Source organism: Rhipicephalus sanguineus, chromosome 8 (assembly GCF_013339695.2).
Source record: "Rhipicephalus sanguineus isolate Rsan-2018 chromosome 8, BIME_Rsan_1.4, whole genome shotgun sequence".
Taxonomy (NCBI): domain Eukaryota; kingdom Metazoa; phylum Arthropoda; class Arachnida; order Ixodida; family Ixodidae; genus Rhipicephalus; species Rhipicephalus sanguineus.
This window is the reverse complement of record NC_051183.1, coordinates 40,639,154-40,658,088: the sequence shown is the minus strand read 5'-3', so window position 1 is coordinate 40,658,088 and position 18,935 is coordinate 40,639,154. Positions and strand designations below refer to the sequence as shown.

At 45.6% G+C, this 18,935-nt stretch overlaps 1 protein-coding gene across 1 annotated transcript in view; it reads right to left on the bottom strand.

Annotated features, from left to right (window-relative positions):
- Positions 1–18,935, bottom strand: part of LOC119401764 (pecanex-like protein 1) — an 83,145-nt gene that overhangs the window by 19,390 nt on the left and 44,820 nt on the right. Inside the window, exons 24-34 of the mRNA XM_037668734.2 lie at positions 17,364–17,514; positions 16,795–16,930; positions 15,977–16,154; positions 15,682–15,790; positions 13,718–13,847; positions 13,524–13,582; positions 10,743–10,958; positions 8,843–9,096; positions 5,878–6,108; positions 2,047–2,150; positions 172–322 (exon numbers count right to left, since the gene is read on the bottom strand). Coding sequence (XP_037524662.2) covers positions 172–322; positions 2,047–2,150; positions 5,878–6,108; positions 8,843–9,096; positions 10,743–10,958; positions 13,524–13,582; positions 13,718–13,847; positions 15,682–15,790; positions 15,977–16,154; positions 16,795–16,930; positions 17,364–17,514 — 1,719 coding nt within the window. The remainder of the gene's footprint in view (positions 1–171; positions 323–2,046; positions 2,151–5,877; positions 6,109–8,842; positions 9,097–10,742; positions 10,959–13,523; positions 13,583–13,717; positions 13,848–15,681; positions 15,791–15,976; positions 16,155–16,794; positions 16,931–17,363; positions 17,515–18,935) is intronic.

Sequence of the window (18,935 nt, the reverse complement as noted above, 5' to 3'; positions counted from 1 at the left end):
TCTGTGAAACATACCTGTCCATGATGATGATAGTTTTCTGATAGGCCGCACAAATTACGGCTAGCTTAAACAGGTTCACTGTTAATATGGCAGGACAGAAGCACATTTTTCACTAATGTTACTCATTTAAGCATGCTACTGTCATACCATGGCGTGGGGTAGTTTACGAACCTGGTGCAACTTGAGTGCCATGCGTACGCTGGGCGCAACGACTCGACGGAGGAGTTCCATATCCTGAAACACCCACTCGTCCCGGACGCAAGTGATGCGGAAGTCGCCCTTGAACAGTGCGTGCAGGCCGTACAGCAGGAGGTCCACGCTGCTGAAAAAAAGAAAAGCTCAGTCACTCGATTCCAACAGCGGGAACGTAGTTGCAAAGTTTGGCGAGAAATTTTTCAACAGCAACTGAATGGCTGAATGGCACGAAAACAGCTCAAATGAAAAAAACAAGCCTGTGCAGTTTTCCTGCTGATAGAGCCAAGCCTCTGGTTCAAGTTAGTTAAGGTCACACATTAATAAGTAGCGCTGCCTGCAATGCTATCAACTATAAACAAGTCTACTTTCAATGCATGCGCTTTTGCATAAACAATTTCTCAGTTTTGTAAGCCGCAACAGCGAATTAAATGAGGTCATCAAGTGCAGAAAGCTTTGATGCCATTATTTTCTGGCCGGCAAGCATAGTGTAGCAACGTTAAAAAACGCTGGGGTTTGACGAGCAAGGTTTTACAATATGATCCTGAGGCATACCGGAGAGGGAGACTCCAGATGAATTTCAACCACCGGGGGCGGGGCTTCTCTAAAGGGCACCTGCATCTAAGCACATGGGTGTTCGTGCATTTTGCCCCCATCGAAATGCAGCCGCCGCAGCTGGGAATTGAACCCGTGTCTTCAAGCAGATCAGCAGATCGATGGCGTACCCGCTAAGCTACTGTGGCGGGTTGTAGCAATGTTTGTTTTTAGTCGTTGCAGATACAAAATGGCAGTGCCAACAGGCCAAGATGGTGGCCCTTAGACCTATCCGTACAACAGCCTACAAGGCATGACCTCTGCAAATCATTAAATTCAGAATACAGTAGACTCTCAGTAAACAGAAATCTCTTAAACGGAACTGCTGCTTAAATGAAACAACTACCTCTAATATATTTGTTTCGTACACTCAAACCTCATCATAACAAAGTGACATCTGCCACGAAAATAACTTCGTTATATCCGAAAATTCGTTATAAACATTTATTTGTAGCACTGTATTTATGACAACACTATTCTTCACTTACTTCGTTATAACCGATAATTCGTTATATCCGTGCTCCTTATATCGAGGTTTGAGTGCTTGTACTCTGCACCCCAGCTCATCTCTCAGTAAATGGAACTCCTGTTAAACACAATTTCCTGGTCCCTTCAGCTTTTGTTTAATGAGAGTCTACTGTAAACACATCCGCAAATTAGAGCACAGCGCATTATCTCCATAAATCATCCAATGTGGAATACTAAGTGCACCCGTAAGATGATCTACACTACACATCCTATGTACATAATCCAATGTGGAATAGGTGCATTCGTAGAACAGCCTGCAAGGCACAACCTCCACAAATAATCCAATGTGAAATAAGACACATGTAAAATGGTCTACAGTGTAAGACTTGCGTAAATCATCCAATGTGGAATGGCGAAAAATTTAAAAGGAGAGGACAGAAATGCAGGACACAATGAGGACAGAGAAATATGACAGCACAAAAGAATTATGCGCCAAATGTGGCAACGAGAATGTGAGAGCTAATAAAGTTGATAAACCGGACAACCACGTTAAGCAGAACAGAGAGTTGGGCGAGTTGGCATGGATGCCTTGTTAAGGAAACGGCGCAAAAGAAAAAAACGAGACTTTTTAACCACATGAACACAGGCACCGCGTTCACAAGCGCCGTGGCACTTGTGTTCGTGTGGCTAAAAAGTCTTCTCGTTTCTTCTGCTGTGCCGTTTTCTTATCCATGGAGCTGGACAAACTCTGCATCCTGTAAGTCGTGTTGAGGTGAGCAAAACATCACAGACCTTGAGAACGAGTTGTGAGATGCTGTTCCCAGGGCGCGCCGTGCCAGCAGACTGAGCGAGAAGCACAGAGACACAACCAAGGAGTTTCGGTCGTGCTCGAGGTTCTGAAAAAAAAGTGAGAAAAACGAAATCTTCCTTCAACGTTTGTCCTAAAGAACTCCCACGTTCCAAGACTCTGCTTCATGATTGTAAAAGCATGCTTTCCTGCAAGTCGGTTTGTCATACTGATGGTGGTGTAATGAAAAATTTTTTGAAAGGGAATGTCCCTACAGAGAGGTTCCAGTAACATTCTTTGTTCCCTGCTCAGCAACATCCCCTCTTTTAGCGATATTCACTGTTTAAAGCGATATTCACTTCACACCTCCACTTTCCCCTCATCTTCTGTCTTGTTATGATATAATTATGATCAAATATGATGTAATTATTTAAAAGGATGTCTTCCTGCAAGTCAGTTCCTCGTACTGATGGTAGCATGATAAAAAATCGTTCTACAGGGAATGCCTCAGAAATGTCACTGGGGCGACATTTCAGTGACATTCCTGTTCCCTGCTCAATGACATCCCCTGTTCCAGTGACATTCCCTGTTCAATGATTTTTCGTGACTTCAAGCCTCCCCTGAACCTCTGTCTTGTTACAATATTAAAGACGATAGTCTTTCTTGGGGAACTTAAACGCAGAAATTTTGGTCTGTCTTTCTGTCTGTCTGTCTTTCTGTTTGTCGGCACGTCCCTCGATTCAGCCACTCGGCCAAAGTTGAACCACTTGCCCAAGGGCCAGCCGTCTTGAACTGGTACGGCTGTTCATACTTGTGAACGTTGTCGATCAAAAAGTAAATATCATGCATATCTGAGGTGCAACATCACTAGGTAAGTATTAGGTGGCGTGTTCCTTTAATAGAAAATGCATACATACGTAATTTTAAGGACCCTAGTTTCTTAAGCTGCGCTGAAAATGCATAAGAATGGAAGCTTGAGCGAGTTGGTATGCGTTCATCTTTGTTGAAACAGCGCTCACTAGACGACGACGAAGTAAAAGAAGGCACAGGACAGGCGCTGCCTGTCGTGTGCCTTCTTTTACTTCGTCATCGTCTAGTGAGCGCTGTTTCAACAAAGCTGAAAATGCGACTGCGCTGAAATTTGCCTTCCTCCGTGCCCTTCGCACGAGCTCATTGTTGTGTTTCGGTTTCGGTTCTGTATTGCACTGTACGAATGCCATGGGTTGGTGTTGAAAAACTTCAGTTTTGAGAAGGCCAAGAAGGTGAAAAAAAATATTTAAAAAATGAAAAAGCAGCGTTGTGGGCGGCCTTCAGGCTGCCGGTTGTGGGCGCCGCTCTGGCGTTCCTGTTTTACCCAGGCGACGTGTAAATAAAAGAGTGTGTGGAGAGTACTCGTTGAGTGCGGACGTTTCTCTGCTTCAGCGCTTCGCGCCAAACCGCGTTTTCGGGCTGGCTGGCGTCCCCGCCGGTCGCGTTGGTCACCACCGGTCTTCGCCTGCTGCTGCGCCGGGACTACCAGCACGCAACACAGCACTCATGTTTCCCGACGTATTGCCAGATGGCGTCCATATCTCACACAGCGCCTCTTCTATCGTCTTTACACGACATTTGCAGCGAAGCACGCAGATACGCGGCCAATTTTTATTCTGAACAATTACGATATAATTATTTTAAAAGCATGCTTTCCTGCAAGTCATCTTGTCATACTGAGGTGGTGTAATGAAAAATCATTCTACAAGGAATACCGCTGGAGTGACATTCCAGTGACATTCCCTGTTTGCTGCTTAGCAACATTCGATGTTCAATGATTTTTCATCACGTCAAGTCTCCATTTACCCTCAACCTCTGGCTTGCTACAATATAATTATGAGAAATTACGATATAATTATTGTAAAGGCTTGCTTTCTTGCAAGTCAGTTTATCATAGTGATGGTGGCGTGAAAAATGATGTTGTAGGGAATGTCGCTGTAGCCAACATTTCAACAGAAGACTTGTAAAAACGAGCACACTTAAGTTCAGATGCATGACAAGTAGAGCAACCAGTTTTGAACCTGAAACTGTAGTTTATAGAAGAAAGGAGTTCACGTTTCTCACGAAATATGGTACACTGCACTTACAAAAGCTAATGTGACATTTTAGAAAGGCATCAATATACAATATTTTCTCGCATATAACCCGCACCTGCATACAACTCACACCCTTCACTACAAAAAGAAAAAAAACTATGCATATGACCCCTGAATGTAACCCGTACCCCAACTTTTTAAGCAAATTTTTCGTTTTTTTTTTGTGCGGATTATATGCGAGAAAATACAGTATACCCCATTAACAAGAAGTGCTAAACATTCATGACAAGTATAGGGGCGATGGAAAGAAAGTGAACAGTGCGACGTGCTGTACAGCACGTCGCAACGTTTTTGTCGTGCTCTAACCTTGGTGGCAATAAAAAGGTGGTAGAGTGGTCCCTGATTGTATTATAGATGACTCTAGTGGCTTTTTATTGTCATCCACGCTACAACTGCTTGAAAAGAAACGCGGAACAGCAGAGCACGTAGATGCCACACCGTTCATGTTTCTTTCCATCGCAATAGTACATCCACTAACTAGAAAAAAAAGCAATGAAGTACATTATAACATAATAATAGACAAGCAATCATAACAGTGCAGTTATGAAACTAAGCAAACTCATTCTAAAAAAATGTAGCTACTGTGACAAAAGCATAGCCACATTTCTTATGGCTGCAAAAGTGCTTCTAATGATAACTTTGAAAGGATGTATGCAGCTATTCCATTCTCGAAGTCATCCCATCCTTTAAAGAGCCGCTAAGCCACTTTGAATTCAAAGACAAGAAACTGGCTTCGTTCTCACCTTTGCTACCTTTCTTACAGGCACTATCTCCTCCTGGCCACTTATTTCTTCACAAAACATGTGGACAGTGCCAGCGCTAAGTGTTGAGCCTAGCAGGATTTCGTGCTTTTGAGCTACACGCTGTTATCTTCGCTTGCGCAGTCGAAAACGCGCAAAATGAAGTGAAATCAGCTGACCACGCATGACAGTCAAGGCAGACTGAGCGTACAGCTGCATGGCAAAGCAGGGCAGGCGACGATTCATTGCTGATATTTCTTGTATATGAACCAATAGAGAGCTCATTTCCTCATGACGTCACGTGAACAGACTGCTGGCACCTTTAAACGTGCCAGAAAGATGGGAAACGCAAGGAGAGAATAATGTGCTCATTCTTTCTATCTTCAGAGTTTGTTTAGGGCATCTTTAAAGGAGTACTAACACGATTTTAAGGCATCACAGAGGGGACATTTTTCATTTCGTTAATACGCAGTGTTAACACTCTTCACATACCGGAGTCAGACAACACGTGTAAAATATTTTACCCCGGTTTCAAAGTTTCTGTCACTGAGCATCTGCAAGCCAGCCCCACCGCAATAGACATTATCCTGACAAGTCAACACAGTCCCACTGAGTTTGCGAACTCTGCGTCCTGCATGCAGCCTAAATTTCAGAAATCGCTGTCGGAGTCGCTGAGCGATAATTCACTCATTGTTGTTTACGTGCAACACGAGTTGATATGACAGGGCTGCCGCTAGTACGTCGCGAGCTGCTGTCTCCCTGTGATTTCCCACTGTGATAGCACGCCACTGAGAAGCCGCCCCTTCGATACCGAAAGCGAAAGTGTATTCTTAAAGTAGCAGTATTAAAAATATATTCGACACATTCCCAAGCACCACAATACTCTTTTTGGGTTCTCGACACCAGAGCAACAAACAGAGCAACAATCCGAAAATATTCAAAATTCGTGCAGTCAAGAGTGTGTTCTGACCTTTCCTGAACGAGCGACGCAGAACTGCAGCCAGTCGAGGTAGACGTTGCAGAAGGAACTGCGCGATATCCCAGAAGCTCGATAGTCGTAGTCTTCATCGATGTTCATGTTGAACACTGGGTCCACGTCAGTGTAGTTCCTGTCCAAGGTTGGGTGCAGCGCGTCTCTGACTGTTGGTAGGGCAAGCCACTCTTCCAGATGACTAGAAGTGACCGTGTAGTAGACGATGGCCTGTGCAAAAAAATTAAATTTGGGTGTATTACGTGCCAAAACCATAATATCATTATGAAAAATCGTTGAAAAGGAAATGTCGCCAGAGTGACACTATGGTAACATTCTAGCAACGTTCCCTGCTCAATGACGTTTCATCCCTTCAAGCCTCCATCTTCACCTCAACTTTGGTCTTGTTACAGTATACAGTAGAATCCCGGTGATACGAACCCATCTCATACAAAATTTGGGCTGATATGAATTAGTAAAATTTTCCGGCCGAATTCCATTGTGTCTAATGGGACAAAATTCGGATGACCCAAACACTTTTCTGCATCGCAACGGATGATACGAACTTTGGTACTAAAACCGTAGAGCGACGGCTGAGAGCTGTGTGCTACGGAAGCTTTGGAAGTATGCGTGTGACCAGCACACACACAGTCAAAACTGCGGTCACGGTTGCTATCAACACGGCCAAGTATGACAACTGCGAAAGTGACGGCACTCCAAAAGTGGACACTCATCCAATGCTCATGGAGTCAAAGCGATGCTCCTTTCGTGACCGCTGGGGACAAAATTGCAACAGACGTGATCATAGAGAGCAACGACGTAGTTTTGAAGGCATGTGCACGCAGCGAGGGTACATACAATTGAAAACGTAACTACTATTTACCACAACCGCTGTGCATGAAACCGTGGTCGCTACTGACGTGATCACTGATAGCAACTACATATCTGCGAAGGTACGCGGCTAATGCAGTGGCAGATTAAAGACAATAAAGTTGTAAAAAGGCACAAAGCATTTCAGCATTCCAGTCGTTCATTTACGACTATGGTGGGATGGACTTGGGCTCTTAGTTTTCAGTTGGACGAAGCAGTGACGCACGCGTTCGCAGCAGCCAGCTGTGCCATCCCTTAATGCTCCATTCACGTGTGTTCCACAAAGACATACGCAAGTTCTTTCGATGAAAATAAATGTTTTGTGCATATATCGTGGTTTGAAAATGGATTTCACTAGTGTTCTGATGATAAGAAATTTCGGTTGATACGAATATTCTCGCTTCCCCTTGAGATTCGTATCACCGAGATTCTACTGTAATTATGAAGCACACTGTAGTCGGGGGCCCTGGGTTATTATTGACTACCTGTTCTATAACATGCATCTAAATACATGTTTAAAAACTATGCAGATGGCTTCTAAGTGCATTGATATGCATTGTCAGGGCAAGCATACTGCCGAAGAGTTTGAAGAAGGTGAAGATTTTGCAGAAGCTGAGCACCTTGTTATGATGGGACATAAAAGTATCGTCATAGCATTCAGTTGAAAACTCTTCTTTCATTAATTTGACTATGATAGTTTTATTAAAAGAGAAGAAAATGAAGGTTCACGTTTCATATTCCTGCACATGAATGCAAGTGTAATTACTAGGACGTCAGAGCCTTCTTTCGTATTTTGGCCACATTGGCTCAATGAAACTTCACAAAATGTGGCATGTTAAGTTTAAGTCTCCGGCCCCCTTAAAAGACAATGTACTTCATTTTTTACTGCTTCAGAACTACCCCTGGTAGGCCCCAGCAGACGCTGTCAAAATCTAGGACATCATGGCGAGTAGGCGCAGGAACTTCAAAGTGGCATCGCCACCTGCATTTTTCCTTTTGCATGTTCTCTCTCTTACAAAGCAGCCTCTTGTGGCAAGAGTAGTGCTTTTGATGTTGTAAAAAGATAAGCTTACTAATATAGGCAAAATCGTTTTTCTCGTTAGCGTTCCTTTAATAGGACTAACAACCAATGTTTATGGTGCATGTTTTCTTAAACGCAACGGAAAGTTTACCGGTCAGAGTGTCTAATCACGGAATGGTAATGCGGAAAACGCAGTGAAATATTTATAATCAAATTTTTCGATCTGTGAAATATGAAGTCGTATACTAGCAACACATGCTGCAAACAGTGGGAGGTGAGTGCGAGAGCGGTTCGTGTTTGTGCACGAAGGTTTGCTGCGTATGCATGCACTCTGTGCGCATGCACTGCGGCTGGTCATGTTCCACTAGTTGCTGCGAAGGCAGCGCCACTTCTCAGTGTGCTACATTCCTTTTTTCTCGTAACAGCGCTGAATAGAGCAGGGATGGAAACAATATATATACTCTAATTTTGAGCTGGAATTATGGTGTGCATGAAAGCATCAGACTACATACAGCATTGTGAACGACACGATGATTCAGCTTCAAGGCTCTTCCGCTAGGCTGCGCGACATATCGCTTTTCTTGTGACATTTAAATGCGATTTGAAAATATAAATCCTACTCAGATTGCGAAAAGGATGCTTGAATCTGCCACTATAATTACCAGCCTTTTCATTTCCACCAGGATCTAATCCCACATTTTGGCAAGTTGTCGGTCTCTTTAAATCCTACATGCACACTGCTTACAGCGCAGCTAAGAGACAAAATACTCATTATAATGCCAGTGCCAGAAAATTTCACAAAGAAACAAGGCAACAGGAATATGAGCTCTGCAAAGGTGAAAATTTGAAAGTATTATTTGCTCTCCTTCACATAGGTCATACAGCCAGCTGTGCCGATAAATGCCTTATGCATTCATTCATTTTATTTTCAATTACAAATCACGAGGCATGCCACATCCTTTTTTCTTTACGAGAAGAGAGGTTGCACAAAAGATTTAGAGGCACGTTAGTTAGATAAATATGGTAAACTACCACACACTTGTAGCAGTGGTGAGTAAATAGTGACAGCGGTACCTTGACGTAGTAGGTAACGAGTGCCTTGCGAAGCTCGAACACCTGCAGCATGGAGACGGCCGAGTTGTCCGAGATGGAGTAGCCCTCGAGGACGTAGCGGGCCGCCGCCACTTGCCAGGCGAGCCAGCGTTGGCCAAAGGCTGCGTTGGCCGACAACAAGTGTGGCAGCCGGCCCGGCTCGCAGCAGCAGCAACCCTCGTCCTCCTCGACGCCCTCCGAGATCGCCTCCACCTCGCGCTGCTGGCAGTAGGTGCCTGTTGCCCAGAAAATGGCAGCAAAGGAAGAGCAGTCCCCTTAGTGTTCATGCAATTTGTGCATGTGGGTTCGGTCTTTCCAGCTAAAGCAAAACCAAAGAAAACAATCGATCCCCGTTCCACAAAGTGAACCCATATTCATGTGAGCGTACATTCTCCCATTTCTTCCGCAAATGTATTTCCGCGTGCATTCGGAACGAGCTATGCAAGTTTGAGGTTGTTAGACTCGGGTTGTCCTAGACAGCACTTCCATTGCATCTTGGTCCTTCTAGTTCGCCACTAAGCTGCAGGATCACAAGAAGAACCTGCTCTATCCATACTACTTTACAACCGACCTATGTCGGGCACTAAAGCCATCTGCTCTACATTGCACTACCAGTGCAAGTTGGTACCGCACAGGTAGTGCAACATGCTGAGGGGATGACGTTGTCTGCGCCGCTGCCCTATTCTCATCTAGGTTATCCATCGTATGCCATGACGTCATCTTTAGCATATTGCCAACTTTTATCGCCGAGCTTCATACACCTGCATCACGAATCTTCAATGTAGGGGCATATATACCCACGCGTAAGAAAACAACCCATGGCTTAGCAGGGCGGAAGCTTAGGTGAGTTGCTACTCATTTAATTATGTAAGGGTTATAACACGAACTATAAATGACACCACAACATCAGACAGGGACAAGCGCTTGTTGTTCATACTTCTCCCAAGGCAATGAATGACTGACTAAGGATGGAATTCTATACGTCCGCTTCATTGTGAACAAGAAACACCATATGGGTCTCGAAACATTATTTTTGACTGCACTTTTTTTTGCCTCTGGCAAGTGTAATGTCTTCCAGACATTGTTCACTCTTTTCCAAATAATGTTTTATCAAACCCTTGGCAATCTGTTTTCGTTTAATTGCGGTTCAGGCACATGTCTGTTACTCTTCAAGACGTTTCACCTTTACGGCATCACTACCAGCCAACTTTCGCACTCGCTTTCCTTGGCACTTGAAACAGCCACAGCGCCTCCTGACTATCGCCGATTCCCCACAACGACCGAGCCATTAGTGCAGGGAACTATTCTCGAACTGCCCACCTAACGGACATGTCCATTTCAGCAGATCACATTCAGTTACTCCAGAAAGTGGCAAGCCGTGGTGTCATAGCGCTTTTGAACATGTCGACACACATAACCCGCAGAGAACACTCCTAGTGTTAGAAGAAAGAAAGTGGGCATGTGCTGTCACAGAACACTTGAACAGACTTGACAAGTCTCTTGCATATGAGAGTGTACCAGATGCTTGCGAACGATGTAGGGAATGCATACTGACCTTCACAGGTGCATTAAATGGGCGGCCACATTAAACCTAATTTGAGAGCTAACACAATCACACAATTATAAAGTTAATGCACGGCCTCAGAGATTCACGCGGCCAAAAACTGCGTTTGTTGCGTTGAAATGCATTGCTCAGGAGGCTGAATTTGTTGCGTTGAAGTGCATTCCATCCCTCTCATTTGTGAAAGCTCCGTGACGTCAAAATGACGTTGCATAAGAAAACCGAAAACGGGGCGCGCTGCTCAATGAGCTCCAGCCAGTCAGTGGCGACCAAAATGGACAGTCCACATCAAGAATCTCAGATCTAATAAACTCCACGCACCTCTGAACTCGAGTCCCCTGAGCTGGAACGTCACGAGTCCATTGGCGAGTTCGATGATGTGCAGCAGGCAGTTGAGGTTGTCCGAGGCTAGCACAAAGCAGTCGCCCTGCGTCACGTTGCCCCAGCGTCCGAGTGCCAGGTCTCCGTACAGTGACTGCTGCAGGGACCGTGTTAGATGCTCGTAGAAGATCGAGTTGAGGTTGTTGTCGTCCGAGCCTGGAAAAAAGGGCAAGTATGGCAAACGGCCACTGAGCATAAAAGATATACTAATGAGCAATACTAAATAAGTTTACACCAATAAAGTATGAAAGTGTAGCCTGCGAGCTGTAGTGTACTGGAGGCTCAAGATTAATTCTGGTGACTCGGAATTCCCAACCCTTTACCTCCCTAATTTTTTCCTAAAAAAGAATCCTCCAGATGCCAATTTTAAGGGCGTAGCTCCTCTTAGTCTAACCTTGTCACGTCTCCGTTGTCCGGTGTAAACGGATCTCCCGTATGATGCAATAGATGGCGCTGTCTCATAGAAGTACATACAAACTGCAGTTCAGGGACGATGTTCTAGATGGCGCTGTACACAATCTGTGTCGTCATCACCATTTCTCGTCTCATTTCCTAGATGGCGTTGATCCAATAGAATTGTGTGCAATATGGCGCTTGTGTGAATCGACACTAGATGGCGCTGGAAGTGCCACTGCTCTCAGATTGGCTGCTGCGCGGGCTGCGCGGGGATGCGCGGGGAGCGACGAGCGAGCGCCTCTCTCATTCTCCTGGATCGTCGCCGTACGTGTCGGATCGTTGGCGGAGCATGGACGATGCGCAGCGGCGGGCGCTCGCTTGGCGGCAGTGTTTCGCAGTGCTCGCTTGACGGTGCGCGCCAAGGACGCCGCTGCGAAACGGGCTCAACGAGAAGCGAATCCCGAGACCATGATTGCTTCAGGAGCTGCGCCCAAGCTCTTCATCATTCACCCGTGGATATGCTGTAATTTTTTTGTTCAGTGCTTTTCAGAACCAGCACATTAAGTAAGCACATGAAAAAATTGGCTGTACAAAAAGTTGGCTTCACCGCATGGATCAGTTTTTCATGTGGTACTGTGGTCAAATATGATATTGCCACGCGCCCTTATTTTATTTTGATGTGATCGGGGTTCCACGCACAAAAACTGTTAGCATCGCTTGACGCAGGCTGCGCAGACAAGTATCGGAAGCTTCGCGCTGTTCCAGATTGTTTGTTAAGATTATGTGCAGGACGTGAGTAGTCAAGTTTATTCGAGAGCTTACACGAGCACCAACGATAACGCTAGAAGGTTCGATCATAACGTATAAAAGCCGACACATTCGCGCCAATGATCAGATTACCGACAACCGATGTCTGTGCTAGCCGCTTTCACTACACTTTTGAGTGTTGCTTCTTGTACTGGGCACAAGTTCGCCCAATAAAGCGTTTCAGCTTTACCGGCTGCATTTTGCTTTCTTCACCATCACCACTTGACAATTTTATTGTATTGTAGCACCCTCTATGCATTGCAAGAGAAATTGGAAAACCTTTCCCCGGACATCCTCAGCAGTGGGCATACAAAATGTTAGGAATGGGCGAATATTCGGGCGTTTCAAATATTCGAATGAATATTAAAGTATTCGAATTCGCTTTGATACGAATTTATATTGTTCGAAATTTTGAAATATTCGAAATGAACGAATATATGTATGTTTGGCCGCACATAACCCCCTGTAAAGGTGGTTTCACTGCAGCGTCGGGTTGCTGTGACGTGAAACTACCAACCAGGGGACATCTGCACTGGCGCGAAGACACACATCAAGGCTAAGTGTACATATTTTTTTAAGTTTAAAAGCGTATTATATGGGCTTATATGCGCTAAGGATAGTAATTTTTAAATTGTAAAGTATTGTACCACTTATAACTTGCACCCTACTGTTATTCAAATCTCGATACTATTCAAGGCTGCTTCCACTTCATTTCAAACCAAAAGAGTGACATTCACTCATACCTAGTTCCAATCCTTAAAAATATTGTGCAAGGGTCACGACAAAAATGCTCATTTCTCATAATAACATGCAGTACATGCTATTCGAACTATTCGATTCGAAATTATTCGACCAAATCACTATTCACTTCAGATTCACTTCGAACCTCAAATTCACTATTCGCCCATCCCAACAAAATGTGCAAGTGTGCTGAGCTCACCTATGGGAGGTTTACTAAGCACCTCAATCGAAATACAGTCGCTGGCTTTACGCAAGTAACCTATGTAACCACAACTGTACTTGCATAAAGCACCTCAAGTCTACTTATACTTAAGAAGGATCGAAGAATGAGAACTCTTTAGTTTGGCACTTCGTACAGCCTATCCGAGAACTTGAACTGGTGCAGCACATCACGGGAAAGGACGAAGAAACAGCCGAGCCGGCCAGACAAAGGGACACAGCGCTCTGTCCTTTTGTACGGCTGGCTCGGCTGTTTCTTCGTCCTTTCCCGTGATGTGCTGCACCAGTTCAAGTACGACAAACTAACTCGCCCAATCTTCAACACTATCCTACAACGTCACTTTTCGCATGAAAGCGAGCTGCTTTCGTACCGCAGTGGTGATGTTAGTAGGAAGGCTTTGCATGCAGCCGTTCACATTCAAATCGCAGGTGACTGTACTCAACTACATTTGTGTTTTGCCCCCGTCAGTATGCAACTGTCATTGACAAGAATCAAACCGGCAATTCGAGCTCGGCAGTAAAACAATGTGGCCATGAAGGGTGAGAGAAACTCCTTACCTGGATTTCGTTCCAGTTGGGACGACAACCGTGTGTTGGAGTGGTCCACTCTTTTGGTGCTGTAGCAAAAGTGAGAGATCCAAGATTGTACGTACAAAACGAAACAGTGCCACACCAAAAACACGTTTTATGGGTTTACTATTAGGCGAAGTGTTGAAACCAGAAAAAGAGACAGACGATGCTTTCTCACTCACTTGTAGTCGCGTTCCCAGAATTTGACCGGCCTGACGTACGAGGTGAAAAAGATGGCGCTACCAAGGACGGGGCTCAGCGGAGTCGACAGGATCGCAGAGATGATGGCTTGCACGAAAAGCATGGCCGAATCTGAAAGGTGGGGCAGCTAAGGAAAGGAAAATGCCATTGCTCAAAAGAAAGTTAATAGACCGATCAGAGAGCATATGCAATGGCCTAGTCAGCGCTATGATGCAGGCTTCGGCATTTTTTCCTGTGCTTGTACAGCATAGACCGCTTATAACGTAAGTCGCCGGAGTCGCGAATATCCGCACTATAACCAAAACAACATTTTTGAAAGGCTGCACGTGTAGAAAACATGACCAACAGGCAGGCGCGCGATTCCGACTATCGCGGCATGCGACTGGGGCGTAAGTTTGCATCTGCTTACATTTGAAAATGTTGAACTGTTAGCGTCCGCGGACCTGCGGTGCCGACATAACGAACGCGGAAAAAATGCGCCGTCACGGGAAGTCGCCGCGGTAACACACTGCGCGTCCGCGATGTCGAAAACGGTGGCGACCACAAACCACCACTCGAGTGTTTCACACGCACGCCCGCGTTTTCGTAAAAGATGCAAGTCACCCCTTCTAAATGCAACAATTGCAAAATGTTTCATTGACTCGGCACCAAACCGCAACTTCTGTAGTCCGCGGCCGCCGACATGGCAGCTAGCGCTCGTTAGGCCTAGCGTGCGCGTTGCAACTTGGCATGCCACCGCGAGAAGCTTGCCCTAGGCAACACGGAGATCGGGAGTAGAAGAGATCGCACTGGCGAGCTAAACCGAGGGCATCACGCGTGAAACGAAGTTTCGGTTCGCGATCGGGAGAACAGCCGCGGCAACCATCCTGAAAAAGTCTTTCAAGCTTGTAAGTCCGCCTGTTGGTGGCAAAGGTGAAAGCTCAGTCGCGTCTCAAAGCATTGTTACTTGCGGGGGAATCGAGGTTGCACGCGCAATATCTGCGCTCTACCGACGAAGCAACGACGAAGCGCACATGTCAAGCGGCCGAAGGGGGCAAAGGCTTCTCCGACGGCCGCGCGACCGCTCCCCCTCCTCACACCACGCACCTGCGCCGGGCTGCTGTCCCCCACAGCCATCCCTTTTTTTTTTCTCCCCCCCGCTCCTTGTTCGTTCGTTCCGCGTCCCCTCCTCCTTTGTAATGCCGTCGCCGCTTTCTCCCCCGCCGGCGCATCTCCGCTGAGAAGCACGCTCGCACCCTCGCATCTCTGAGAATGTTCCAGCAGCCGCATTATAACCGGTCTTTCATCTCGGGGGTCTGCACAATAAGCGGTATGCGTATACATGGAGTTCTATGGTTCTATGGGAGAGTAAACGGGAGTCAGAAAAAACCGCATTACAGCCGGTACTGCACTGTAAGCGGTTACGTTATAAGTGGTCTGAGCTGTATTCAATAAAAACACTGAGAGGAATACATGGTATATTGTCACCATGCATTTTACCAGAAAATTATAGGAGAAAGTTAAGTGTGCCTATGCTCAACCCCGCCCCTAGTTGTAGAATCATTTTACTCCCGCCGTCCCACCTTCTGATGTCGAGGACTAAGCAGGTTTTTCGTGCTACAAACACAACGCACCTCCTAGCTTTGATTGCGCCGCTGCTGCCACCGAAGGCACACTTAACGGCAGCAGTGGGGTAGTGAAACTTATTGCAATATAAGTGTGACTGACCACTAGGGGGTTCTTTTATGCACACCTGAACCTAAGCAGACCTTTCTCCTCCTTGACTGCACAGCGACCGTGCAGGCAGATGGTCAGCACGGTTATCGGTGCTCTTTGTGGGACTGTCCGAAGGAGCGATGGCCCGTTTGCAAGTCTACATTACAAGCTCATTCTCTATTACAAGACTAATCAACAGAAGCTCGCACTTCAAGCCATCTAAAAATGGTAAGCAATTTTCAGAGGATACGTGGTACGCTGAAGGGCTGTGCAAAGGCATGGAATGCTGATCCCCATGTAATCTGCCAAGGGGCGATGTACGTGATGATGAAGCTAATCTTGAGCAGCAACTCGTACACCTGCAAAAGACGAAAAATGAACACAAATAAGTTTTTGCTTTTTTTTTTTTGCTGTTGGGCTTGAGTACAATACAATCCAGTGACTATTTTGCAATTTCATTATTAAAAATGATAATCAGCAGCAGCATATTTCTTATGTTTGTGGTTTTCCACTCTAAATTTAAGGAGTCAGAGGGAACACCGCACCTTGGAGAAGACGAACAGGCAGCAGAAGTAGTTGATGAGGAATGGCTCGTTGGGTCCCCGGTAGTCGTAGGTGAAGAACAGCACCGTGAAGAGCAGCACGAGGAAGTGCTGCGAGGGGTCGTTGAAGGCACTGCGCAGGCACTTGAGGGCGCACACCACCAACACCAGGCAGCCGCCGCTGGTGGCACAAAACGAAGGGGGGGAAGAGAAATGAATATGACAGAGCCCCGGTTTGATTGATTGATTGATTGATTGATTGATTGATTGATTGATTGATTGATTGATTGATTGATTGATTGATTGATTGATTGATTGATTGATATAGAACAAAGGAGTGAAAGGATAAAAACGTTACAGTGAAGTTTCACTTTGTGAATGTGGGCAACATGCAAGTGTCTAAGTGGTATCGCCCTTTGCTGTGCATTGTGCGTAGACCATTTTAAGGACACCTTCATTTTGTGTAAGTGTCTGCATGTTTTATGTAAGTTTCTAGATTTTTGATAAAGTTCGAAGTCGGAAGACTTCTAACAGAAAGTGAAACTTTTCCACGAACATAATTTACTTTTTAAAGCCTTTTACGCCACATTTGTCAAATTCTCAAATGAGAACAAATTCATAAATTGAACCAAAAGTTCGGTAGAACTGGTACCTACGCTGTGGGTATGCAATGTGAAGAGTTGAGAAACTTCTCACAGCAAACATACGAGAAACATGTTATATATAACAGGTTGAAAAGCACCGAGACCCATTCCATATGAAGCCGTGGTTACAGAAATCATAGAGGCTACGAAAACCTCAGAGCAATCAAGCCTACTCACGCGACTCCGAAGCGGTTGATGATGTCAGGCGTGCTGGTGCTCACGGCACTGAGGAACAGCAGAGGGTAGACGATGTTCTTCTCGATGAACCACATCCACACTTGCAGCTTCTCGAACCACATCACTCGGGCTGGTTCTGCAGTAAGAACGTGAGGAGTGAAGAGGATTTACTGATTCATTCTAAAAAGAGACTGGGCGTGCAAACACGGACACAAGAAGAGGTCAGGACACCACAAACGCCGACTAACAGCTGAAGAGACGCACAACGACTGAAAAGAAAGAAGGCACGAAAACTTATCTGCGCATGCCCATGCAACCGGCGAACCTATCAATCTGGCAAGCGTGACGGTCTACGTGGAACATAACTGTTAAGGTATTTGATTTCATCTTTATGCAAGTTAATCAACGGTTGGCTCACGCATGCGCTGCCACTATTCTCGATATGCCATGCTTCAATCATCAGGCGCGTTTCTTCATTTCTATGCCGGTACAACATTTCTATGCGGTACAAAATACTCTTTTTCAAGAAGCGCGAGTTGCACACGCTAGTAGAGAAGAGCCGTACTGACCGCGCACTTCGAACTGCTGGTGCTCATTCGACTTCAGGATGGGGTGGGCGCAGCAAAGCCAGGGCAGCTGCTTGCGCAGCTGGGGCAGCACATAGTGTAGCAGCAAGCCCCACACAACGGCTGTCAGGTGAAGCAGCATTTCCAGGTATGGCTGCAGCACATCAACACATACACGACAGATTGTTAACGTGTTCAATTTTGTCCCAGTAAACGGCACGCAAAGAACAGGCATGAGGATAAGAACAAGACAGTGGTCAAGTACACACACTGAGGTTGATGAACATCAAGTTATAAGATGTGTATGAAAAATGCAAGCAAAAATGGTACCAAATTAACTACAACATGTTCTTTTTTTCTCAATACCATGAAAAGAAGTTCTGTAATTTCACTAGTCCGTACTTCATGAAATGTAGCAGCAAGCTCACCTCTTACAGTCCAAATTGTTCAATATAGTAATTCACACTGGTCCTTGCCTCATTTGTCGAGAAACTACAAATAAGCTGTCATCTGTCAACCTGGGCACAGCTCCAACCAATCAATGAAATCTTACCAAAAAAGTTGCACAATGCATAATGCCGTTCTTGGAAATTGATGTTTTGAATCGTTTTAAGCCTCACATGCTGCAAGGCACACAAAAGGAATCAAGTTCACAGTATTTTTCTTCCCTTGAGAAAATCAGGAAAGCAACGGTGTGAAGTGCTGTACAGAGCAATGCAGACCGCGAAATGCAATCCTGCTCCCAAATAACAGAAAGAATGGAGCAGTATCAAGAGTAAAATCCTATTTTCTAAAAGTTTTAAGAGAAAAACTTGCGTTACTGCATATAAAAACCCCCAAAAATATTGGAGAGCGAATATCCACCGAATGCACAGATTTACGAATTTGAAAAATTTTTTGATAGATACAAGATTACAGTCAAACCTAACTATAATGAAGTTGCACTTGACACGAAAATGACTTTGCTAGATACATACCTGCCAAGTTTGAAGAAACGGAATCCGGGAGATCTATTCAACAGGGGGGGGGGGGTGTATAAAGTATGCCGATCGCAGGGGGGGGGGGGTACTGCGATAGCAATCATATGGACACTGTCAACGAGATTTTGCGCTCACCGCTGATCTGTACAGAGTCCAAACCTATAACATCGCTTACGCATCGTCTGTTTCACGTGCGAGTAAAAGCGCGCTAGCGCTAGGGACGAACGCGGTTGAAGCAGAGATGAAAGGACCCGGCCGTCACCGTCGCGCGAAGGGCACATGCGATAACATCGCTCCGCGTCCGAGGCCTGTCGTTGCTTGCTTACCAGTTATTTCGTCGGGCAAGGGACCATAAGGGGCGCCGTTGAGACGGGGACGGTTGCGAGTGCTGGCGAACGCGCTTTCTCGACACTGTAGAGTCTGATGTCTGTCGAGTCGACAGATATCGGTAACGGCTACCCTTATAAGTGCTGGGCTCTCTACTTAAAGCAGTAGTGACACAAAATTTTGAAGGCAAGATAATTTGAAGGCGAGATAAAAGAAAAAGTCACAGTTTCACCGCAAGGGCGAAGAATGAATGCGATAGCAACAAATT